The following is a 21,692-nucleotide window of genomic DNA, read 5'->3' on the forward strand; positions in this document are numbered from 1 at the left end:
TAAACCATTGGTGCTTACGACATACAGCGGGGGAGTAGAGGTGTAGCTCAGTGGCCGAGCACTTCGAGGTCCTGGGCTTTATCCCCAAGACAGTGAGTAGAAGGGAGACGGTAACAGCCATGGAGTGACTGTTAGCATTCATTATACCATGAGCACTTCGGGAAACTTGCTGTCAAAAGTCACTCTCAAAAGGATGGAGAGTAGAGGAGCAGAGTGTTTGATTAGTACAGATGAAGCTCTGGCTTCATTCCTAGTACTGTTGCTAAGACATGCACGCAGACACACGCACACACTGTATGCATACGCTGTGCACATACAGAAGAATCACTTCCTATCTCAGGTCCATACCATTCAGAGAGACTGACCTGGGAAGAAGCTGCACTGGGCTCTGTGTCATATTTGCTTCCTGCTGAAACAGATAAAAAAAAAAAAAAGAAAAAAAAAGCCATAAACAGTTCACCCAAACACTCGTCCTAAGGAGCAGCAGTGGAGACTGGCTGATTTTATTGGTCACTTTGCTATCTAGGAAGTTGCAGGAATGAGTCTTACTGGGCTGTTCTAAGGTTCTAAGTCTTTTTGTTTGGTTGGTTTGGTTTGGTTTTTTTGGAATAAGGATTCTCTGTGTAGCCCTGTATCCCAGAACTTGCTTTGTAGACAAGGTTGGCCTTTACCTTGTAGAGTGCTACCTGCCTCTGCCTCCAGAGTATTAGTATTAAAACTGTGTACCAAGATTTATTTTTATCAAGACTAGAGAGTTGACTTAGCAGTTCTTGCAGAGGATTCATGTTCAGTTCCCAGCACCCATATGGCTGCTGTCTATAACTCCAGTTTCAGGGTATCCAGTCTGCAGGCATCATACATACATACAGGCAAAAGATTCATACACATAAATTTTTTTTAAGTTATGTCATTTTTGAGATGGTCATATTCTGTAGCCCAGGCTAGCTAGTAGATCAGGCTGGTCTTAAACTCACAAAGGTCTGTCTGTCTCAGCTGCCTCCCAAGTGCTGAGAGCAAAGGCTCGCATGGCCATACCCAACATAGAGTAATAGGCTTTTTTTTTTTTTAATTATTAAGATTCATTTTTATTGGTGAGCATGGATGTTTGTCTTTGTGAATGAATGCCACATGTATGTAGGTGACCTGAGGGGACAGCAGTGGAGGGCATCAGACATCTTAGAACTGCATACAAGTGGTTGTAAGCCACTTAGCATGTCCTCTGGAAGAGTGGAAAGTCTTGACCTTGAGCCATTTCTTATCCAGACCCTGTCTTTTGAAATAAAGTATAGGGGGCCAAATGTAACAGAGGAGATGGGAAGTGTCAAGTCTCCATGCCTCCCTCCTCTCCCTTTGACCTTTAAGAGCAGGCCAGAGCTTTCTCCCTTCAAGGGAAGACATAATAAATGAGGTGAGCTCAGCAATGCTTCCTGGTACCCTAGAACAGGAATAGGGCAGAACACACAGGATTTTGATTCAGTGTGAGCAAGGCATCTATGTAGGACAGCTTTTTCTGTGAGAGATTGACTTGATGGGCAGGGTGTCTGGTTCTTTGGCTTTTACAGGGCCAAGATCTACATCTTCTTTAACTCTGTGCTGCTAGGAACAATCCTGATGGGTTGCTCTGACCTAGCGTATGGTCAGACTAAATGAGAAGGCATTTCCAGGCTACTTCACTTTCGTAACTCACAAAAGCAGGTGTTTCCTTACTCCCATTGACATCCTGTCCACATAGAAGTAGCCCATTCCCCAGAGAGCTTCTGGGTTTTTTTAAGCCCAGAGAATGGGGCTTAGCTGGAGGGGCCAGCACCCTTCAAATTCACCAGAGTGGTCTCTGCTCTGTCTCCAGCTGAACCAGAAGAACCTGACTCTGAGCAATCGGTGCCAGGTGTTTGATCGGTTCCAGGACACCATTTCACAACATGTTGTCAAAGTAGATTTCCTGAACCGAATCCACAAGAAGCACCCTCCTAACCGCCGTGTGCTCCAGTCTGTCAAAAGAAGAAGCTTGAAGGTAAGTCACAGCCCTTTCAGTAAGATATGTCTTTGGTGTCTCGGCAAGTAATAAATGTGACCTCGTGTAGTAATAACCTGAGAGTGGTGGTCAGAATTCTAAAGGCAACATTGCAGGTGCGCTTTTGTAATCTGTCTATAATTCTCCAGAAGATAAGCACCCTTCAGCCTATTACAAGCCCAGTTGTCTCCCTTGTCACATACAACATTTTGTCCTAGGGTTTCTATTGCTGTGATAAACACCATAACTGTAAACAACTGGTTTTTGTTTTGTTTTGGGGGAGGATTGGTAGCATTTGTTTCAGCTTACAACTGAGATGGTCACACTTCACTGCTGAGGGAATCAGGGCAGGAACCTAAGATAACAGCTGATGCACAAGCTTGGCTGATGCTGCTTGGTAGCATGGCCTCATGGTTGGTTCTGCCCACTTTCTTACATCTCTCAGAGCTACCAGCCCAAGGGGTGGAACCGCCCACAGGCCAATCTGAAAGGGCATTTTCCCAATTGATTCTATCTTGTGCCAAGTTAAAACTAGCCAGCATACTTGACTATTACTTACATTGTCTGTCCCTGTTAAGTGGTCCCCTTCTGAGAACTCTGAGGTGACATTGTAATTAATCAAGCAGAATATCACTAAAGCAACTGTAAGTTGTTATGATACAATATTTCTAGGCACTTCATACTTCTAAACAATGTCCAAAAAGACTGAAGAACATTTGCAGCTGGGTGGTGGTGGCGGAGAACACCTTTAATCCTAGCACTTGGGAGGCAGAGGCAGGTGAATCTCTACAAGTTCAAGGCCAGCCTGCTCTACAGAGAATAGACCCAACTGTTCCATTTAGAGCATGAATCACTATTTGATTTTTTTTTCTTCTTTTATGACTGCTGTTTGTGGGTGTGTTGTCTTTGTTTGGATTTTTAATGTTTCTGTTTCTTGAGTTGCTTGAGAGTAACTTGAAATTAGGAATTGTTTTGTTGTGTGTGAAGCAAGTGCTGGAATAAGTATTTTTAAGAATGATTTCAATCAGACTATGATTTGGCCACTAGAACAAAGATTGTTCTTGAGTGATACCTATAATATTGATTCTTGGTAACTCATAATTTCTGTTTTAGAAAAAAATGTCTTTTAAAAATGAGACATTTTACCGGGCATGGTGGCATACACCTTTAATCCCAGCACTCAAGAGGCAGAGGCAGGCGGATTTCTGAGTTTGAGGTCAGCCTGGTCTACAGAGTGAATTCCAGGACAGCCAGGGCTACACAGAGAAACCCTGTCTTGAAAAGAGAGAGAGACAGAGAGACAGAGAGAGACATTTCCAAAACTGGATGTGGTGGCGCACGCCTTTAATCTCAGAACTGGAAAGCAGCAGAGGCAAGCAGCAGAGGCAGCTGGGTTTCTGGGTTAGAGGGGAGCTTGGTCTACAGAGTGAGTTCCTAGACAGCCAGGGTTACACAGAGAAAACCGTTTCCCAAAAACTGAAAACGAAGAAAAGCATTTGCTATTTTTCAAATTATTCAGTCCCCATATTCAGTTGATCTAGAAGGCTTAATACACTATTCTCACATATAAACTTGTTCTTTCTCTTTGGAAATCAGTGCATGCATGTGGTGGTGGAGATCAGCAGTTCTAAACATGGCCACTAGGTGGCGCCCGTATTTTAAGCTCCATCACACTACTCCCCTCTGTAGCTGATCTTTGGTACTTTATGGGTTCTTCTTCCCACCCTTTGTCCACCTGGTTTCACCTTCTATTACTAGATAGGAAAGAAAGGATAGGGAGATGAGAGGGAGAGAGAGATCACTGAAGCTAATCTCCTTTTGTTTCTTTGAGCACAACTACTAACAAACCAAAACCACTCACCCACCCCACCCCCACATGACCCCCACCCCCTGACCTCACCTACTGGGGCTCTGAAAAGTTCCCAGAATTCAGAATGTCACACAATTACAGAAATTATCTGCAACTGGCAAATCCACACCTCTGTTAGAGCGTGAGGCAAGTCATAGTCAGCTGCTTCGAACAGTCCAAAGCCACCACATTTCCCCACCCTGGGAGTAAAACAGAAACATAATTTTATAATATTTCTAGGTTGTTGTTGGGGTGTTTGTTTGTTTGTTTTTAAGAAACCAAACTTTCGGAATTCTCACTATATACACTGTAGTGGTACAGATGGTTGTGAGCCACAGTGTGGTTGCTGTGAATTGAACTCAGGACTTCTGCTTGCTCTGGCCCTGCTTGCTCCAGCCCAAAGATTTTTATTTATTCTTATATGTAAGTACACTGTAGCTGGTTTTAGACGCACTAGAAGAGGGATCTCATTACGGGTGGTTGTGAGCCAATATGTTGTTGCTGGGATTTGAACTCAGGACCTTTGGAAGAGCTCTTACCCGCTGAGCCATCTCATCAGCCCCATGTAGCGAAATCTTAACTAAGTAACTATTTACCCTCTGGTATAATGGTTTTCTCAGTGTTTCTCATTACAGAAATAGGTTATAAGGTGGGATGCCTCATACAGCTAGTTAAATGGATCTAAAAGGAATCCAAACTAATTCGTTTTCCATGTAAATTCAGTAGATAGCCTGGGGGCTAGAGAGATAGCTCAGCAGTCAAGAGCACTGACTATTCTTCCAGAGGTCCTGAGTAAATGAAATAAATAAATCTTTTTGTTTGTTTGTTTGTTTGTTTGTTTTCTGAGACAGAGTTTCTTTGTATAGCTGTCGCTGTCCTGGAACTCACTTTGTAGACCAGGCTGGCCTCGAACTCAAGAAATCCACCTGCCTCTGCCTCCCAAGTGCTGGGATTAAAGGCATGTGCCACCACTGCCCACATAAATCTTTTTTTTTTTTCATTAGAAGACAGCCTAGAGCTGAAGTGAACACATTGGGAGACCTTGGTTAAATCCTTTCCTTGGCTTTCCTTAAATAGTTTATTGTTGAAGAGAAAGTCAGGGTTATAAACTTCCTGAAGAACAGTTTGTTTTTAGACAGCTTGAGAATGAAATGAGAACAGTGTCATTGGACCGTGGCCTCTGTGCTTGGTCACAGCAGTACAGGGGGAACCTGCTGAGAGCCTGGTACCCGGCTCAGAGCTCCCTAGCTTCCCTGCCTTTTTGCCCTTACCCAGGGCATAGCCATAGTGTAGCCCACTGCTTCATCCTCCTGCTGCTTTAGAAAGCACGCAGCACTATTTGGTGATTCTCAACTTCATGTTTCTTTCCTCATTGTCTAGCCTCAGACTCACAGAGATCCACCCGACTCTCCTTGCCACATGCTGGGATTACAAGTGTGCAGCACCACTGCCCTGCTGGACTTTTCCTTTCTAATAACAGCACCTCAAATGTGCCTGTACCCTAGGATGCATTGTGTTGTATTGTAATAGCCTTTCTATGTTTTCCCCCACTAGACTGAGTTTCTTGAGGGCAAGGCTTATATATTATATACTTTTATATTCACCCCTGGACCTCTAGGATTTGGAACAGTGCCAGACTTATAAGGCACTCAGTAAGTGTTAGTGGAATTTATGAGTAGTTCTTTCATGTGTTTCTTTCGTTCGTGTATAATGTAAGTCAAAGTGTCTTTTTTTTTCTTCAACAAAGAAGTCTTCGGTTGTCATATGAGTCATGAAGGGATGGATAATGAAAACTAACATTGACTAAGTACTCAGATTCATCAGGCATCAGGTTAAATTTTTCTGCCATGAATATAACCTCATTTAACTTATTTCTCGATTACTGTTCAGCCTTGGCCATTGGCACTAGGAAATACAAACCTTCAGCCTGGACCACCCTGATGAAAGCCCAGTCCAGTATCAGTCTTGCATGTTTCAGGACAAAAATGGAAGACAGCATGCTGTAGTGCTACAATTCTGTAAGGCCTTAGATCTTAATAAAGAACAATGAGGTCCCTACCTATTGTTTCTGTTTCCGTACCTTTTCAGGACAAGATGTCTGTGCTGGTGTCAAAGGGCCCAAAACAGTTGCAGCACACTGAGCCTCTTGGGTTTTGGTGGATCACAGAGTAGATGATCCCTTGGGCACCAGCCCTTCAATCAAAATAGTGTCTCATTAGGTCAGATTCAACTGGGCATGTTGGCACTATCAACCTTTCCTTTTCTCCTGTCCTGAACAGGTTCCTGATGCTATAAAATCTCAGTACCAGTTTCCACCCCCGCTTATTGCACCCGCGGCCATTCGGGACGGGGAGCTGATCTGCAGTGGGGTCCCTGAGGAATCACAAACGCACCTTTTGAACTCTGAGCACTTAGCCACTCAGGCAGAGCAGCAGGAGGTGAGTGCAAGGATTGGGATCCCAAGTCCAGTCTCTCTTCCACATCACCAGGGCCTCTGTGTCTGTCATTCCTACCCTGCCTTACCTCCTGGCCCCTAAAACTTGAGTGTCCCTTGGAGAATCCCAAGCTCATATTCCAGAAGCAAGAAGGTGACTTCAAACAGGCCGCTCTCCTCATCTGTCTCCCATTGCTGCAAGCTGGGCAGTTCTGTACTGTAGCGAGAGATGCGCAGACTCACAGAGAGGTTAGGTGATAGTTCCAGACACAGAGCAGATACTGGGGTGTTTGCTGAATGTTGATCACTGGAAATGTCAGCTCCACTGGCTGAGGTTGTACTGCCAAGTGGACCAGGAAGTCTTGCTTGGGAATGAAAGTGGGATTCCTTTCTAGTCACTGTGTTGGAACCTTGGAAACAGTGCTTATCAACTCTGCTGTAGCCCTGGCCACTGTAGCAGGATGGACCAACGTCTCCCAGGCCTCTCACCTCCTCTCCTCTCCTTCCATTGCAGTGGCTCTGTAGTGTTGTTGCGCTCCAGTGCAGCATATTGAAACATTTATCTGCTAAGCAGATGCCTTCGCCTTGGGACTCTGAACAGACAGAGAAGGCTGATATTAAGCCTGTTATTGTGACTGACAGCTCAATCACCACCTCCCTGCAAACCGCTGACAAGGCACCTCTTCCTTCCCACTACCCTTTGTCCTGCCCCTCAGCAGTGAGCACCCAAAATTCCCTGGGCTGCTCTCCACCCCACCAACCCCCAACCCTAGAAGACATCAGCTGCAGTTCTTGTGTGGAAAAGTCCAAGAAAGCCCCTTGTGGGACTGCCAATGGGCCGGTGAACACAGAGATAAAAGCCAATGGCCCACACCTCTACAGCAGCCCCACTGATTCCACGGATCCCCGGCGACTTCCTGGCGCCAACACCCCTTTACCAGGCCTCACACACCGGCAAGGCTGGCCCCGGCCCCTCACGCCACCATCGGCTGGGGGACTTCAGAACCACGTCGGCATCATTGTGAAGACAGAAAATGCCACTGGCCCCAGCTCTTGTCCCCAGAGGAGTTTGGTACCCGTCCCAAGCCTGCCCCCTTCCATTCCCAGCTCTTGTGCCAGCATCGAGAACACCAGCACTTTGCATAGAAAGACTGTCCAGTCACAGATAGGACCTTCGTCGACAGAATCGAGGCCTCTGGGCTCACCCCCAAATGCCACCCGGGTGCTCACTCCCCCCCAGGCTGCAGGAGACAGTATCTTGGCCACAGGTGCCAACCAACGATTCTGCTCACCAGCGCCATCATCAGGTGAGTTTCAGTATTCCAGTATTCTCTGGAATGATCCTGTGTTAATAGCACAGACTTAAGAGTCCGAAACAGTTTATCCCTGGGAATACTTGAGGCCTTTCATCTCTGTGTCAGTGATCCATCTTCTGCATCTTATGGCAGATGAAAGGCTGTGTTAGCTTATTCCAGCCATAAGTTGGGGCTGTTCTCACTAATTTAAGTCACTTCCTTAGGGTGGCCTGCCAGGTCAGTGGCAATACTGGAACTGCAGTTGGGTCACTGGCCCCTCCTCTCACCTTCTGGACCTAGTCTTCTGCCTGTCTGTTCCATCACCTCAGAAGGCACATGCTTTCTGGAACCACTTGGGTCAGCCTGAGGCTTGGTGTGTACATTCACATACGAGTGATGCAGATTCTCAGAGCCAGCTCATTGGAGGAACATTCATGTTCAAGAAGCAGGGACAGAAAGCAGCATTGCCTTTCTTAGAGTTATAAAGTGGGATGCCTACAGAGGTTGGTCTGGCCCAAAGGCTTGCCCTTGGCCATATGTCTAAAGAGAATCCTGTAGGTCTGTACTTGACCCAGTATAGACTTGTTCTCTCAGCTGTCCCAGGCAGCATTTGGACCCCGAGCTTGCTGATCCAAGCATCTGAACCAGGTTTCATAAGCAGTTGTCACCTGTGTGTTCCCACATGAACTGACGCCATCCTCCCAGTCAGCAACCAGGTGCCTGTGATTTCTTTGCTTGGAAGCCCCTGGCCCTATTTCCAACTCTAATGCTAGAGTGAGTAAATTCTGCAAACTGACATTTGTCCGTCAGCAGATAGGAACTGTAGGTGCTGTTTCTGTAAGAGTAGAGGTAGCAGAGAGGTAGGTGGTCATGAACCAAAGAATAAAGCAACCTCAGCACTTGGCCCCAGAATAGTAAATTGCCACAGTTGTCAAGTGCTCTGGAAATCCTGCGTGCCCGGGTATGTTATTATTCCATCTACCCTTCCTCACCACACGTTTTTAGCTCTAGGAGTTCCAGAGCCTGTGGGTTGAGAATCAAGAAGGGAACATCACCTTGGGTCCGAAATCCAGAACTGTCTCAACAATGGGGGATTGGACCGGTGGGTTTCCCTCAGGCGACGTAAGTAACAGTCTTCCTGCTCCGTCCCCAGATGGCAAGGTCAGCCCCGGCACGTTATCCATAGGAAGCGCTTTAACCGTACCCTCTTTCCCAGCCAACTCTACTGCCATGGTGGACCTCACCAACTCACTTCGAGCATTTATGGATGTCAACGGAGGTGAGTGATGTCCCAGTAGCTTTCAGCTCCTTTTTGAAGAGGGTTAGGGAGATGGGGATACGTGTATCCATTTGGGTAGAAGAATGGGAAAGAAGGGCTGGTGAGATGGCTCAGTGGGTAAGAGCACCCGACTGCTCTTCCGAAGGTCAGGAGTTCAAATCCCAGCAACCACATGGTGGCTCACAACCATCCGTAACGAGATCTGACTCTCTCTTCTGGAGTGTCTCAGGACAGCTACAGTGTATTTACATATAATAAATAAATAAATAAATATTAAAAAAAAAAAAAAAAAAAGAATGGGAAAGAAGGCACCATCTCTTGTCTCTGCCTTCTGGGTTTACACAATATAACCAAAGAGGAAGAAAAGGAGAACACAGCTAAGCTGAACCAGTGGGAAAGAACAGAATCACATTAGGCAGCTCCCTTGGTTTGGGCAGCAAAACAAAACCAGGAGACTTGTTTCCATCTGTGGTGAACCCCAAAGTTAAAGAGAATAGAGATGGATTTCTCTGCACAGAGTGGGTAGAAAAGACTATATATAAGTCTATACCAGGCAACTTTGGGTCATTGGTTCTGCCTTTCTTTATTTAAAATTAGCCTGCCTTACTACAAGAAGCCACCGCTCTGGGTCCTTCTCACTGCAAATGGCACGTGAGATACCCATTTTCAGATCTTTGTTCCACTGTGAACTTTATATTGTTTGAATAAAAGTCACTTGCTGGATTTGCCCTGTCTCCCTTATCTGCTTCCACAATCCATTTCTCTCAGCTTTTTTTGATCTTTTTCTTTGGTTGATAGAAATCGAGATAAATATGTTGGATGAGAAGCTGATCAAGTTTCTGGCCTTGCAGAGAGTACATCAGCTTTTCCCTTCCCGGGTCCAAGCTTCACCGGGCAATGTTGGGACACATCCGCTGGCTTCTGGAGGGCACCACCCAGAAGGTGCGCGCGCGTGCATATGCCTGCCACCACACCATCAGCTCTCCTGTCTGATGTGTGTGAATGACCACCTTGCTCCATGGAGAATCTCTGATTTCAGTAGCTTAAACTCTTTGTACCTTTGGGTTTAATAAAGCACCGTGATTTTTTTTTTTTCTCAGTGTGAACAAGATAAACAACTTTTTGGTCAGACTTGGGGAGTTTGCCATAACTTCTTTCACACAAGTCCACTTTGATTCATAGCAAAGCAGCTACCATCCTTTGGGGTGTATGTTGTATGCTTTCTGTTCAGTTACTTTGTAACATTTGAACTAATAGGTTTTCCTAAGGTTCAAGGTGAGAAATAGAACAACAGTAGGAAATTCTTCTCCAGTGTTAATTCCACTTGGTTATCTGGAAGCCTTGCTCAGCACATGAGAGCTTTGGTGCTTCAGGGAATGTGCCATGCCAGCAACATCAGAGCCCCAGGAGCTTATTAGAAATACAAATTCTAGAACTAGGAGGTCCCTAAGTTGAAAAAGAAACCTGAGTTGTATCCCTAGAACCCACATAACAAAAGCTAGGTATGGTGATACCTGCAGTACATACAATCCCAGAACTGAGCAAGTGGGGATAGACCGGTCCCTGGGATTCATTAGCTGTCCAGCCTAATCTACTTCTTGAATTCTAGGCCACTGAGAGACCTTGTTCCTCCAAAAACCAGAATATGAGGAACAACACCAAAAGTTGTTTGTGTATGTGTGAACGCTAACAAGTGCGTGTGAACGCCAATGCAGTAAATGCAAATTTACAGATTCTAGACCCTTTTATTCCCAACTAAATCCAAAATCAGTTTTTGGATGTGGGTGGCAGTAGTTCTAGGGATCAAAGCCATTGACTTACTGGACAAGTACTGTATAACTAAACTATAATTAACAATATCCATAGGCAGTTGAAGTGCTCATTAAAGCTTAAGAAACGCTGACCTATGCCTTAGGTTTTTCCATGTTCTCTTTTTATTACCAGTTGGAATATCCTTGTTAAGCTAACCAGGATCCCAGGATCTTAAAGTACTAATGTCTTCAAATTCTGTAACCATCTTCATTGAAGGCCCTTCCTAACCTGTCGTGGAAGTGCTGTGGGTGGGGTGGAGCACTCCCTGAAGCAGCTCTGGGTCAGGTGTGAGTCTGAGCTTGAGTCACCTAGTGAGATTTTTTTTCAAGGCCACCAACCATAGATCCAGGTTTTGTTGGTTTGTGTTTGGGTCACAGGTTCTGGGTTTCTGAATGATCCTATCCCTATGTTTGTCTTGTAGTGCAAAGAAAGGAGGTACAGGCCCGAGCTGTGTTCTGCCCCCTCTTAGGGTTGGGAGGAGCTGTGAACATGTGCTATCGAACCCTCTACATCGGGACAGGTGAGCCAGCCAGGAGTCTGGGAGGGGTACTGGACCTTCAGCCTAAAGGTGGACACTTAGAGAAACCCTTTTGAGGTTGATAGATCTAACAACACCCCACTGGGGTGTCCAGGCAAGAGAGACTGAGAACCCAGACAATCCAATGGGGTACTTCCTTGGCTCAGGCCTTTTGCTTTAACTGCCTCTCAGTAGCTTCTGAAACACTGTAAGGAAAGACTTAAAAAGAGAACACTTCTTTATTCTCAGGTGTGATAAGCTCACACATAACCTTCCTTTATTTGTTAGTTTATTTTTGGTCATCAAGATGATTTAAGATAGGATCTCCTCTGTAGTTCAGGGTGGCCTTGAACTCCAGTCTGTTCTCTTGCCTCAACCTCTCAGGTACTACATCTATGAGTATTGCCCACCACACCTCTGATCACCCCTAGAAATTGCCCTTTAAAGTGCCCTACACTATTGTGTTCACATGGATATACCATCCTCTTCAGTAGCTTACTGTCTGTCTGGGTGGCAGCCATGTATTCTAATGCAGATTAGCTTTAGAACAACAAAAGGAATTGCTGAACTTGCCAACATATATCTATAATCTCAGTACTTCAGTACTTACGGAATGGAGGCAGGGAGATCAAGAGTTCAAAGCTATACCCCATTACTATAAAGGGGAAAAAAAAGAGAAAAAAAAAAAAGAGGCCTTGAGCTACCTTGAAGTTTCTACTAGCACCCACCCACTCCCCTCTCTTTCACCTCCCCAACACATACACCTTACAGTCTGTTCTCTACCTTTTCCTTGACTCCTGCCACCTTGCAGGAGCTGACATGGATGTGTGCCTTACAAACTATGGTCACTGTAACTACGTGTCCGGGAAACATGCCTGCATATTCTACGATGAGGTGAGGGGCAGAGATGGGTGGGAGGGAGCTTTCCTAGCCTGAGGTCCTTCCCCAGCACTGGGTTCTGGACACAGGCAGAGGCAAGGATGAAAGGCTTGTCCTTTTTCTTCCTGTCCATCTTGGAAGGAAAGACTCAGTGTGAAGGGCTTGGCATTCCACCATGGCAACCTGTTTGTAGGAGCAGGCAATCGCTGCAACTAATGTTGCCCTCAGAAACAATTGAGGGAAGCCACCTCAAAATGGGAAGGGATCAAAATAGAAGGAAGCCAAGCTCTGTGTGTCCCTGAGTTTCATCATAATTATGTGCCAGTGAATTTCAGATCAACAGGAGCCAGTGCTGAGGAGCAGGGTGAGGGAGGAGATGTGGAGTCAATGGGGCAGGCTTTCACATGGGTGAGTCTTGGTGAATTCTGAAAGAGGCAGGCTGTGACTGAGGAAGAGCATGAGATCTTGCTAGGTAGAGCAGCAAGCCCTATGTCCTCTCCCAAGGCTGCACACAGCAACTACACATCATTATCTCCCCTCCTCCTCAGAATACCAAACATTATGAGCTGTTAAACTACAGTGAGCATGGGACAACGGTGGACAATGTGCTGTATTCATGTGACTTCTCTGAGAAGACCCCGCCAACCCCCCCAAGCAGTATTGTTGCCAAAGTACAGAGTGTCATCAGTAAGTTGGAGCAGAGGCCTGTGGCCACACAGCTAAGGCCCCCCGTCACCTTGGTTCTACCATGCTGTCAGTGACCTACAGTTTCTTGCCTTCCCAGTCCCCTTGGCCAAGCTCATTGATGGTGGGCCTGGAAAAAGCCACCGAAAATCAAGTGCTGAACACCCACATATGTATCAGACCTGGGCAGGGACTTGAGACTCCAGCCCCGTCTGAGCATCCTCAGCCCTGATCATGTAGCATAGAATGGGGAGACGCAGGGGGCCAGTACTGCCAGTCACCCCAGACAGGTCAGCCATTCACTCTTCCCCTCCTATGATCATGCCCCTTTTTCCCAGGGCGCCGCCGACACCAGAAACAGGATGAAGAGCCAAGTGAGGAGGCAGCCATGATGAGTTCCCAGGCCCAGGGGCCACAGCGGAGACCCTGCAATTGCAAAGCCAGCAGCTCAAGCTTGATTGGGGGCAGTGGGGCCGGCTGGGAGGGCACAGCCTTACTCCACCATGGCAGCTACATCAAGCTGGGCTGCCTGCAGTTTGTCTTCAGCATCACTGAGTTTGCGACCAAACAGCCCAAAGGCGATGCCAGCCTGCTGCAGGATGGGGTCTTGGCTGAGAAACTCTCTCTCAAGCCCCATCAGGGCCCTGTGCTGCGCTCCAACTCCGTTCCCTAGGCCATTGGCCTGGACGCCCACCCAAGACTCCTGCAATGCAAAAATGTACACGAACCAAGCCTGGGTGTTTTCTATACCAGAAACCCTCAACTACAATCTTTGCATGAAATGAAGAAAACCTTTTGACTGTTTTTTAAGACTTTTTTTCTTTTCTCAAGTTCTAGGGGGCATTTGCACATATATTTGTACTCAACATTTCATGGGAAAGCGGCAGATCCGCGCTGAGGAGCAGCGAGGGCAGGGACAGGAGGCCCTGGTCTGGACACTTCCTCCAGCACAATCCCTTCCCCCGCCTCCTGCTCCTCCCCCTCGACCGCCTGCCCACTGTTGTAAAATAATCAGAAACTTGTTCTATTTTGTGGCAGTGACAATAGTTTTATATTAAAAGAAAAAAATACAGTTTTCATACAGCAAAATCTATACAATATCATTGTTTTATTTAATATAAAGATCGCTACCCACTCCTTTCCATGGTTCCCACCCTACAAGGACTTCCCCTCTCTGCAGCAGTTGCACTACAGGTAGCTACTGTGTATATGGACAAATGAGAAATGAATCCTTTTTTCTGGCTGTCCATCTATTTTATTTCAAATAAGGAAAAGTGTATTTGGATTTTGTGTAAATACATCTAGTGATGGCATTTTTTCAATGTTTTTAAAAGCTGTGTACAGTACATGTGGTAGAGTGTTTCTCAAATTGTCTATTGTAGCAAAGGCGTTTTTGTCGTAAACCTGTTCTGTGTCCTTTTTTGTTCTTACCACTTCTCTTCCTCCTCACCCCAGATACTTCCTCTTCCCCACAACCAATGTACATAGTAATTGTAATGTTTTAGACTTGACAGAAACTTTCCTGTATTCTGTATATAAAAACCAAAAATACTTCAAATTATGTTTTCTGCCTGTCTGTCCTCCCTGTCATGCTTAGAAGGGGAAGTGTCCTGGATCTCACTTTTCACACCCTTTGTACAAGTGTCAGTCTCAGGTAGTCTCCAGGGAAGCTTGGTGGAGAAGGCAGATGTTAGTGAAGGGAGCCTAAGCTCTGAGAGGGAACTGGAAAGGAGTGCTTGCCTTTGGAGGGCTGCTGTTTCCCTAGGGAGCCCTAATACAGTAACATCTCTCTAGACCAATGGTTCTCAACAGTCCTGATGCTGTGACCCTTTTATACAGTCTGTCGTGTGGTGACCACCTACCCTAAAAGTATTTCAGTGCTACATCATAACTTTAATTTTGCTACTGTTGCAAATTATAAATGTCTGACACAGGATATCTGAGATGCAACTCCTGTGAAGGGGTCCTTCGACTCTTGGTAAGGAGGTGACCCAGGTTAAAGACTGCTGCTCTAGCCTGTGCGGCTCTTGGTGTAACTTGAATAACTTCTGCTGTTCTCATCAGGAAATACCCTGCTGTGTTACCCTAATTCTAATTTCCTGGGCATCCTGCTAGCTTCCTGGAGATGGCTTATTCAGGAAGTTCTTCCTGAGAACAGTCCCCTAGAAAAATCTGTGTTCTGGCACTATTCTAACTAGTACCTATTCATATATTCAAGTCTGTTGATAGGGCTAGAAGACGAGCTTTACATCCACAGCGTCTATAGTTGTGCTCCAAGAACACAGTGCAGTATTAAATAGGGAATTCCCTGGTCTCAGAAATCTGACCCTGACTCCCACATATAGTTGTATTCTTGTCCCTGCCACTCTGCTTCCACTTCAGGAAGGACTTCTTAAACCTCCAAAGGCAGAAAGGAACTACCTGTCCTTCACTGTCCTAGGCAAGGTCCTGCTTGGAATGCCCACATCCCTAGCTGTCCCTGCCCAGCTTACCCTCAGTCACTGTTTCCAGAGTAATGGAGTGTCTACCTACCTAGTCTTGCTACCTGTGAACCGTTCTAGAAACAAATTACCGCCTTTTCGAAAGCAGAGGTCATGGAGTAACAACCATGTAATACCCACTGTTTCGGAGTTTGAGGAAGGAGGATCTCAAATTTAAGGCCACCATGGGCCTAGGGAAACCACCTCCAAAATCGACAGGGAAAGGGGTGGGGTCACAAAGTTAGGAAATCACATGGTTGAATCCTGACAACCCTGTCAGTGCCAGCATAAGAAGCCTCATGCCTCTGGCCTGTAACGGGAAATGTCCTAGAAGAGCAGCGGAGGGCTGGATAATGAAAGAATGAGAAAAGAGTCGCTTCATTGAGGAAAAGGCATCCAGGACTCGACTCCAGACACACGAGCCCATTCATGTACACAGGACTCCAGACTGAGAGACTGCTACATACTCACACCTAGAGTAAACAGAGATGTTCATTCAGTCACACGCGTTGGTGGAGACTACAGATGCATGCACAGCCTGGAGGACTCCCGCGATGGGCACAGACACCTACGCAGTGCTCTCACCGCCGGCGCCCGCCCAGAATCCAGAAGCACGCCCAAAGCCTGAGCGGAGATCTCAGGGCCCTAGGCATGCACACACCCACCCGTCCCTCAGGCAGATGTTTCCGGGTACTTACCGAGCACGCGTTCCCGGGAGTTCGCAAGCCTAGAGGGCGCTCCCAGGACTCCAAGGTGTTTCTCCTAGGCACGCCGCCAGGGCACGCAGGCGCACGCCTAGGGGGCGCTCGCAGGGGCCACGCGTGCGCGCACACCCCTGCCCAGCCTGCCGCCGCCCTCGCGAGGCCGAGGCGGGAGCGACGAGGCCCGGGCGGGAATCGGGAGCACTGCCGGCATGGAGATGCTGCTGCTGGGCGCCGGGCTGCTGCTGGGCGCCTACGTGCTTGTCTACTACAACCTGGTGAAGGCCCCGTCGTGCGGCGGCATCGGCAGCCTTCGGGGCCGCACGGTCGTGGTCACTGGTGAGTGCGCGCGAGCGGGCGGCGGGGAGGCCGGGCGGGTGGCCGCGGCCCGACCGGCTGAGCTGGCTCCCACCCGCCGCCCGCAGGCGCCAATAGCGGCATCGGAAAGATGACAGCGCTGGAGCTGGCGCGCCGGGGAGCGCGCGTGGTGCTGGCCTGCCGCAGCCGGGAGCGCGGGGAAGCGGCCGCTTTCGACCTCCGTCAGGTGAGACCATAGGGGAATGCGGGAGGCGGGTGAGCCCGGGACGCGGAGGGCGGAGCAGAGCGACGGAGGAATCAAGATCTGAGAGGAGAGAGCCTCACTATCCCTTAAACAGAGAGGAAGATGCAGGGACTGCTGTGGTCTTTAATCTTGAGAGCTTTAAGAATCAGAGTTAATGAAGTCAGGTGTGGTCCCAGCACCGGGCTGCGAGCTCAAGGCCAGCCTTGGCAAAGGCGACAAAGAAGGAAGGGTTAGGATAATGAAGAGATGCAGAAAGAACAGCAGGTGCAAATGCCCTGAGACTAGAGAGTCTAATTGGAGAGACAGGGGGCGGGAGATGAAGCAAGGAATAAAAGGAATGTCCTGAAGTGGTTCTGAGCCACAGCCAGCTTCTGAAGGCCCTTCCAAATACCATCGAGTTGAAGACAGCTGAGCAGAGAAGACACTTCAGTAGGCTCTGGACCATCCTGATGGCTTTTTCAGATGAATTTCTTAGAACTGTGCGGTGTCTAGACTGCAGAGGACAGGAGTGAGAGGGTCACATACCTTTAATCCTAGCACTTGAGAGGCAGAGACAGGTAGATTTCTGTGAGTTGAAGACCAGCTTGGGCTACATCCTAAGACTCTGTCTCAAAATAAACAAGCAAACAAATAAAATAAATTTTTTTTAAAAAGGTGTGTAAGAGAAGACCACAGTCTCTTAGGAAAAGTTTGTTACAGCAGGACATGCTGGTGCACACCTGTAATTCCAGCCCTGAAGAGGCTGAGGAAGGGAGATCATGAGTTCCAAGGCAGTCTGAGCTACGTAGCAAGATGCTGTCTACAACAGGTGAAAGGCTGTAATTGATTTTTATGGTAAATGATAATAAAAACAAGGGATGTTAATGGCAAATACCTGCACGCTGCTGACTGGGTATTTAATATATATTAACTCTAGCTCAGGCAGGCCTTGAACTGGTGACAAAAGGGTAGCTAGGATAACCAATGTGTGCCACCACACCAGACATACATGTATTTTATCTGATTTAACTCTCCCAGCTTTTTTTTCCAGTAGAAAGTATTATTATTGCTGTTAATATTATTACTATCCTCTCATTTTTCAGTAAGAGAACAGAGGCCCAAAAGATATTCAGTATCACGTCTGAAGTCACACTCTAGTTAGGGGCAAAGTCAAGATTTGAATCCACACACCCATTACACGCTGATGCATAGAGGCAGGTTTTAGTCATAGGTGGGTAGACTCTCAGAAGCCTGGAAAGAGGGAGGAGAAGGGAGATACCCAGTAACAATCCTAGCCCTTGCTGCTCCACAGGAAAGTGGAAACAATGAGGTCATCTTCATGGCCTTGGACTTGGCCAGTCTGGCCTCCGTGCAGGCCTTTGCCACAGCCTTCTTAAGCTCTGAGCCAAGGCTGGACGTCCTCATCCACAATGCAGGTGAGGAGTAGCAGGCCCTGTGGGAGGGCGGCGGGGAGCCTGGAGAGGCAGACCCTCCAGCAGACACATCTCACAAGTGGGGATTCTAAGACCTGTGGGACACCTATGACAGCACCTCATGCCTAGCTTCTGCTCTAGGGATCAGCTCCTGTGGCCGGACTCGGGAAACCTTTAACCTGCTGTTGCGAGTGAACCATGTTGGCCCTTTTCTGCTGACGCACTTGTTGCTACCCCGCCTGAGGTCATGTGCCCCCAGCCGTGTGGTAATAGTGTCATCGGCTGCCCACCGACGTGGTCGTCTCGACTTCACACGTCTGGACTGCCCAGTGGTGGGCTGGCAGCAGGAGCTTCGGGCGTACGCTGACAGCAAACTAGCCAACGTGCTGTTTGCCCGGGAGCTTGCCACCCAGCTTGAGGGCACTGGTGTTACCTGCTATGCGGCCCACCCAGGTGAGGCCTGACTGACGGCTCTTCCTTACTTCTCTAGCATCTTTGTATGTTACTATGTGCCTCCATACCCCCAGTCTCCTATTGAGTCACAGAATGGAAACATGGTCAAAGGGAAACCTGTTCCTTGCTGATCTTGGGAGCAGACTTTCTTCTCATCTGTTTTCTTCCTTGCTCACCTTCACGCTTGGATGCTGACCACTGGCTTGGGGATAAAACAAGATCCTGATGATAATATAGAGGGCTGCGGCTGCAGCTGATAGGTAGAACACATGTCCTAGTATAGGCCAAACCCTGAGCTTCTGCTCTTTGGTTTAGGATGTTTGGTTGGTTGGTTGTTTGGTTGATTTGGTTTTGAGACAGGATCTCACTGTGTAGACTAAGCTGGCCTGGAGTTTGCTTTGTAGGCAAGGCTGGCCTCAAACATCCAAAGACCTGCCTGCTTCTGTCTCCAGAGTGCTGGGATCAAAGGTATGGAACATCATTCCTGGCTTAGTTTAGTGTGTGTGTGTGTGTGTGTGTGTGTGTGTATGTGTATGTGTTAGTTTTCTCTGCATGGCTATATACTGTAGTGGTGGCAGTGCCCACAGACGTAAGATTCTCCTAGCACTGGTGTTACGGATGGTTGTGACCTTCCTTCCATGTGGGTGCTAAGAACCAACCTAGGGGCTGGAGAGATGGCTCAGCGGTTAAGAGCACTGACTGCTCTTCCAGAGGTCCTGAGTTCAGTTCCCAGTAGCCACATGGTGGCTCACAACCATCTGTAATGGGGTCTGATGCCCTCTTCTGGTGTGTTTGAAAATAGCTACAGTGCACTCATATGAATAAAAAAATAAATAAAATCTTTAAAACCAAAAACCCAGGTCCTCTACAAGAGCAGCGAGTACTCTTAACCACTGAGCCATCTGGTTGTTCTAGCTGTTTGTTGGCATTTTATTTTGTTCTGTTTTTTGTTTTAGTTTTGATGGGGGAGGGGGGTGGTTGAGACAGTTTTCTGGAATTCTGGGTAGCTCAGTCAAGCCTCAAATTCACCCCAAACTTCTTGCCTCATATTTAGATTTCCCATATAAGCCACCACACCAAGCTAAGATTGGGTTTGGTCCCCAACACCACTGAAAAGACAAGTCAGGGCGGTGGTGATGATAAGTACGGTGCCATCCAGTCAAGGATCCCTTTCTTTATGGAACCTACTATACAGTAGGCATGATTTATGTGCTGGGACAAAAGTAGTGAGGCCGCCTTGGTCTGTAAGACCCCGTCTCTCTGAGAGAAGACAAAGCAAACACCAAGGACCTCGCCCTCATATCCCATGACAAGTGGCGATAACATCCGGAGAGAGACACTAGGGAAAGATAAACAGGAAAAGAGGGACCTTCTCAGATGTAACGTTTTTATTTTGTCAGTGGCTGTCAAGGAAGACACTTGGTTAGAATTGAACACAGATCTGAAAGAGATAAAGGGATCTTTGAAGCTCAGAACTTGAATAAGGAGCACAGAGGCAGGTGTTGCTAATGTGCTGCAGGAGGCTGGTGTGCCTAGAACGGAGGAGGAGGAGACATGGGCTGGTGAATCATCTTTGTCCTTAGACAATAGGCTACAATAGACAGGGCTCGCCTAGATCATCGTACTAACATCTTAGAAAACCGTTGTTTGGGGCTTCTTTGTAATCGCACTGATAATAATGCTATTAACCTTTATTAAGCTCTTGTTACAATTACAGATCCCCAGTGTTAAAAAAAAAAAACGGTGGCTGATATACTATAGGTTCTTAAAAATGATGGCTAAACAAAGGAATGGGGCTCAAGATAGATGAAAAGCTGGTATGAATTAGGCACTGTGGTACCCCCAGTGGGAAGCTGAGGCAGGTGTATTGCTGCCAGTTCGAGGTTAGACTGAATTTACAGAGGCGTGAGACTCTTTCTCAGAAAGAAAGGAAAGGACCAGGGATGTAGCTCAGTTGATAGAGTACTAGACAGCAGGTACACAGCCCTGGGTTCAAGTCACTAGCACCAAAAGCGGGGACAATAGCGATTAAACAGCAAAGAACATAGAACACACATAAGCACAGCCTAGGAGATGGGACTATACAGGCCGTTAGGCTGGTAGGAAGGCTTTCTGTAGGAAATGGGTTAAATCACCTTGTGGGGCCCCTGAATACCTGGTAGACACTTTCCCTGGAAGCAGATTCTACCGTCTGATCCTAGCTGGTTTTTTTCCCTGCCTGATGCCTGGGCCCCCATTGCCTTCCTCCACAAATCCTCTTTCTTCCTGCCCACAGGACCTGTGAACTCGGAGCTCTTCCTGCGTCATCTTCCTGGATGGCTGCGTCCTATTTTGCGCCCACTGGCTTGGCTGGTGCTCCGGGCACCTCAAGGGGGTGCCCAGACACCCCTGTACTGCGCTCTGCAGGAGGGCATTGAGCCCCTCAGCGGGAGATATTTTGCCAACTGCCACGTGGAGGAGGTCTCCCCAGCTGCTAGAGATGACCAGGCTGCTCAAAGGCTATGGAAAGCTACCAAGAAGTTGGCAGGGCTTGCACCTGGAGACGATGATGATGACCCTGATGAAGAGCCGGAACCTGAGGATCCCAGGGCCCCATCTTCTCAGAGCGCCCCCAGCCCTGAGAAAACCACAGTTTCTGGACCTTCTCATAGCTATCAGGGCTCGCAAGACTTATCCAAATTGACACAGCGAAGAATTCAGGTGAAGGATGAACCTACACCCTAACTTTCCTAACCCCCGGGATAGAATGCTTTTGTAGCCCAGTGGGATCCCTCAAAAATCTCAGTTGTGTGCCTGGGCACTGAAGGGTTGCCACATTTACCTCGGAACCTCTTGTCATGTCCTGAACAGCCCTTTTCCTTGTGAAAGGAAATGAATACTACTTCCTAAGAGACACTGTAACCCCAGATTCAGGGATGATATATGAGATACTGTGTTGCTCTGGAATTTGATTTTCAGATTTCTGAGCCCTTCCCTGAGTAGTGATCTGCCCAGGGAAAGGGCCGGAGACTTTGTGGTTGATGCACTGCAGATGTTAAACATTAATTACTGACTGAATTCAGCCCTTGGCAACTTTCTAGCTAGGTAGTGAATTTACCCCCATTTTTATGGAGGCGGAATTGGGAAAGGACTAAGTCAGGGCAGGAACTGGGGTTTTGAGCCCGGGAGTCTGCCCTAGGGCCGGTGCCCGAGGTGACGCAGTAGTAACTGTGATACAACTGAGGTGCCCCAAAGGTGCTACAGGGCCAAACCCCCTGGAATAAAGCGAGCTGACTGTGGATGCTCTGGCTCCCGCCTCTTTCCACATGCCGGCCCCGCCCTCCG

General features: G+C 47.6%; 2 protein-coding genes and 1 long non-coding RNA gene across 9 annotated transcripts in view; 2 read left to right on the plus strand and 1 right to left on the minus strand.

Moving 5' to 3' along the window:
* Phf12 (PHD finger protein 12) overlaps positions 1 to 14,321 on the plus strand; it is a 47,807-nt gene extending 33,486 nt beyond the window's left edge. For 2 of the 7 annotated variants that reach the window (XM_030246034.1, XM_017314564.2), the window contains exons 6-14: positions 1,847 to 2,011; positions 6,140 to 6,298; positions 6,809 to 7,601; positions 8,743 to 8,868; positions 9,667 to 9,810; positions 11,102 to 11,200; positions 12,009 to 12,091; positions 12,625 to 12,763; positions 13,099 to 14,321. In XM_030246034.1, the coding sequence (XP_030101894.1) occupies positions 1,847 to 2,011; positions 6,140 to 6,298; positions 6,809 to 7,601; positions 8,743 to 8,868; positions 9,667 to 9,810; positions 11,102 to 11,200; positions 12,009 to 12,091; positions 12,625 to 12,763; positions 13,099 to 13,433 (2,043 nt within the window). In that variant the 3' untranslated portion in view covers positions 13,434 to 14,321. Of the gene's footprint in view, positions 1 to 1,846; positions 2,012 to 6,139; positions 6,299 to 6,808; positions 7,602 to 8,594; positions 8,869 to 9,666; positions 9,811 to 11,101; positions 11,201 to 12,008; positions 12,092 to 12,624; positions 12,764 to 13,098 lie in introns of all 7 variants that reach the window. The other 5 variants (XR_003949452.1, XR_003949453.1, XR_388469.2 and 2 more) reach the window with 5 other exon arrangements.
* On the minus strand, positions 13,788 to 16,447 carry Dhrs13os (dehydrogenase/reductase (SDR family) member 13, opposite strand). Its single transcript, NR_152257.1, has 2 exons — positions 15,939 to 16,447; positions 13,788 to 15,713 (listed from the first exon to the last, which is right to left on the minus strand). It is a non-coding gene; the product is annotated as a dehydrogenase/reductase (SDR family) member 13, opposite strand (long non-coding RNA).
* On the plus strand, positions 16,095 to 21,646 carry Dhrs13 (dehydrogenase/reductase (SDR family) member 13). Its single transcript, NM_183286.2, has 5 exons — positions 16,095 to 16,280; positions 16,367 to 16,485; positions 17,795 to 17,918; positions 18,057 to 18,368; positions 20,644 to 21,646. Exons 1-5 carry the CDS (start codon positions 16,154 to 16,156, stop codon positions 21,090 to 21,092), a joined length of 1,131 nt encoding a protein of 376 aa, NP_899109.2. The 5' UTR covers positions 16,095 to 16,153; the 3' UTR covers positions 21,093 to 21,646.
* Positions 21,647 to 21,692: the final 46 nt, after the last annotated feature.

This window comes from Mus musculus, chromosome 11 (assembly GCF_000001635.26).
Source record: "Mus musculus strain C57BL/6J chromosome 11, GRCm38.p6 C57BL/6J".
In the NCBI taxonomy this organism is placed as follows: Eukaryota; Metazoa; Chordata; class Mammalia; order Rodentia; family Muridae; genus Mus; species Mus musculus.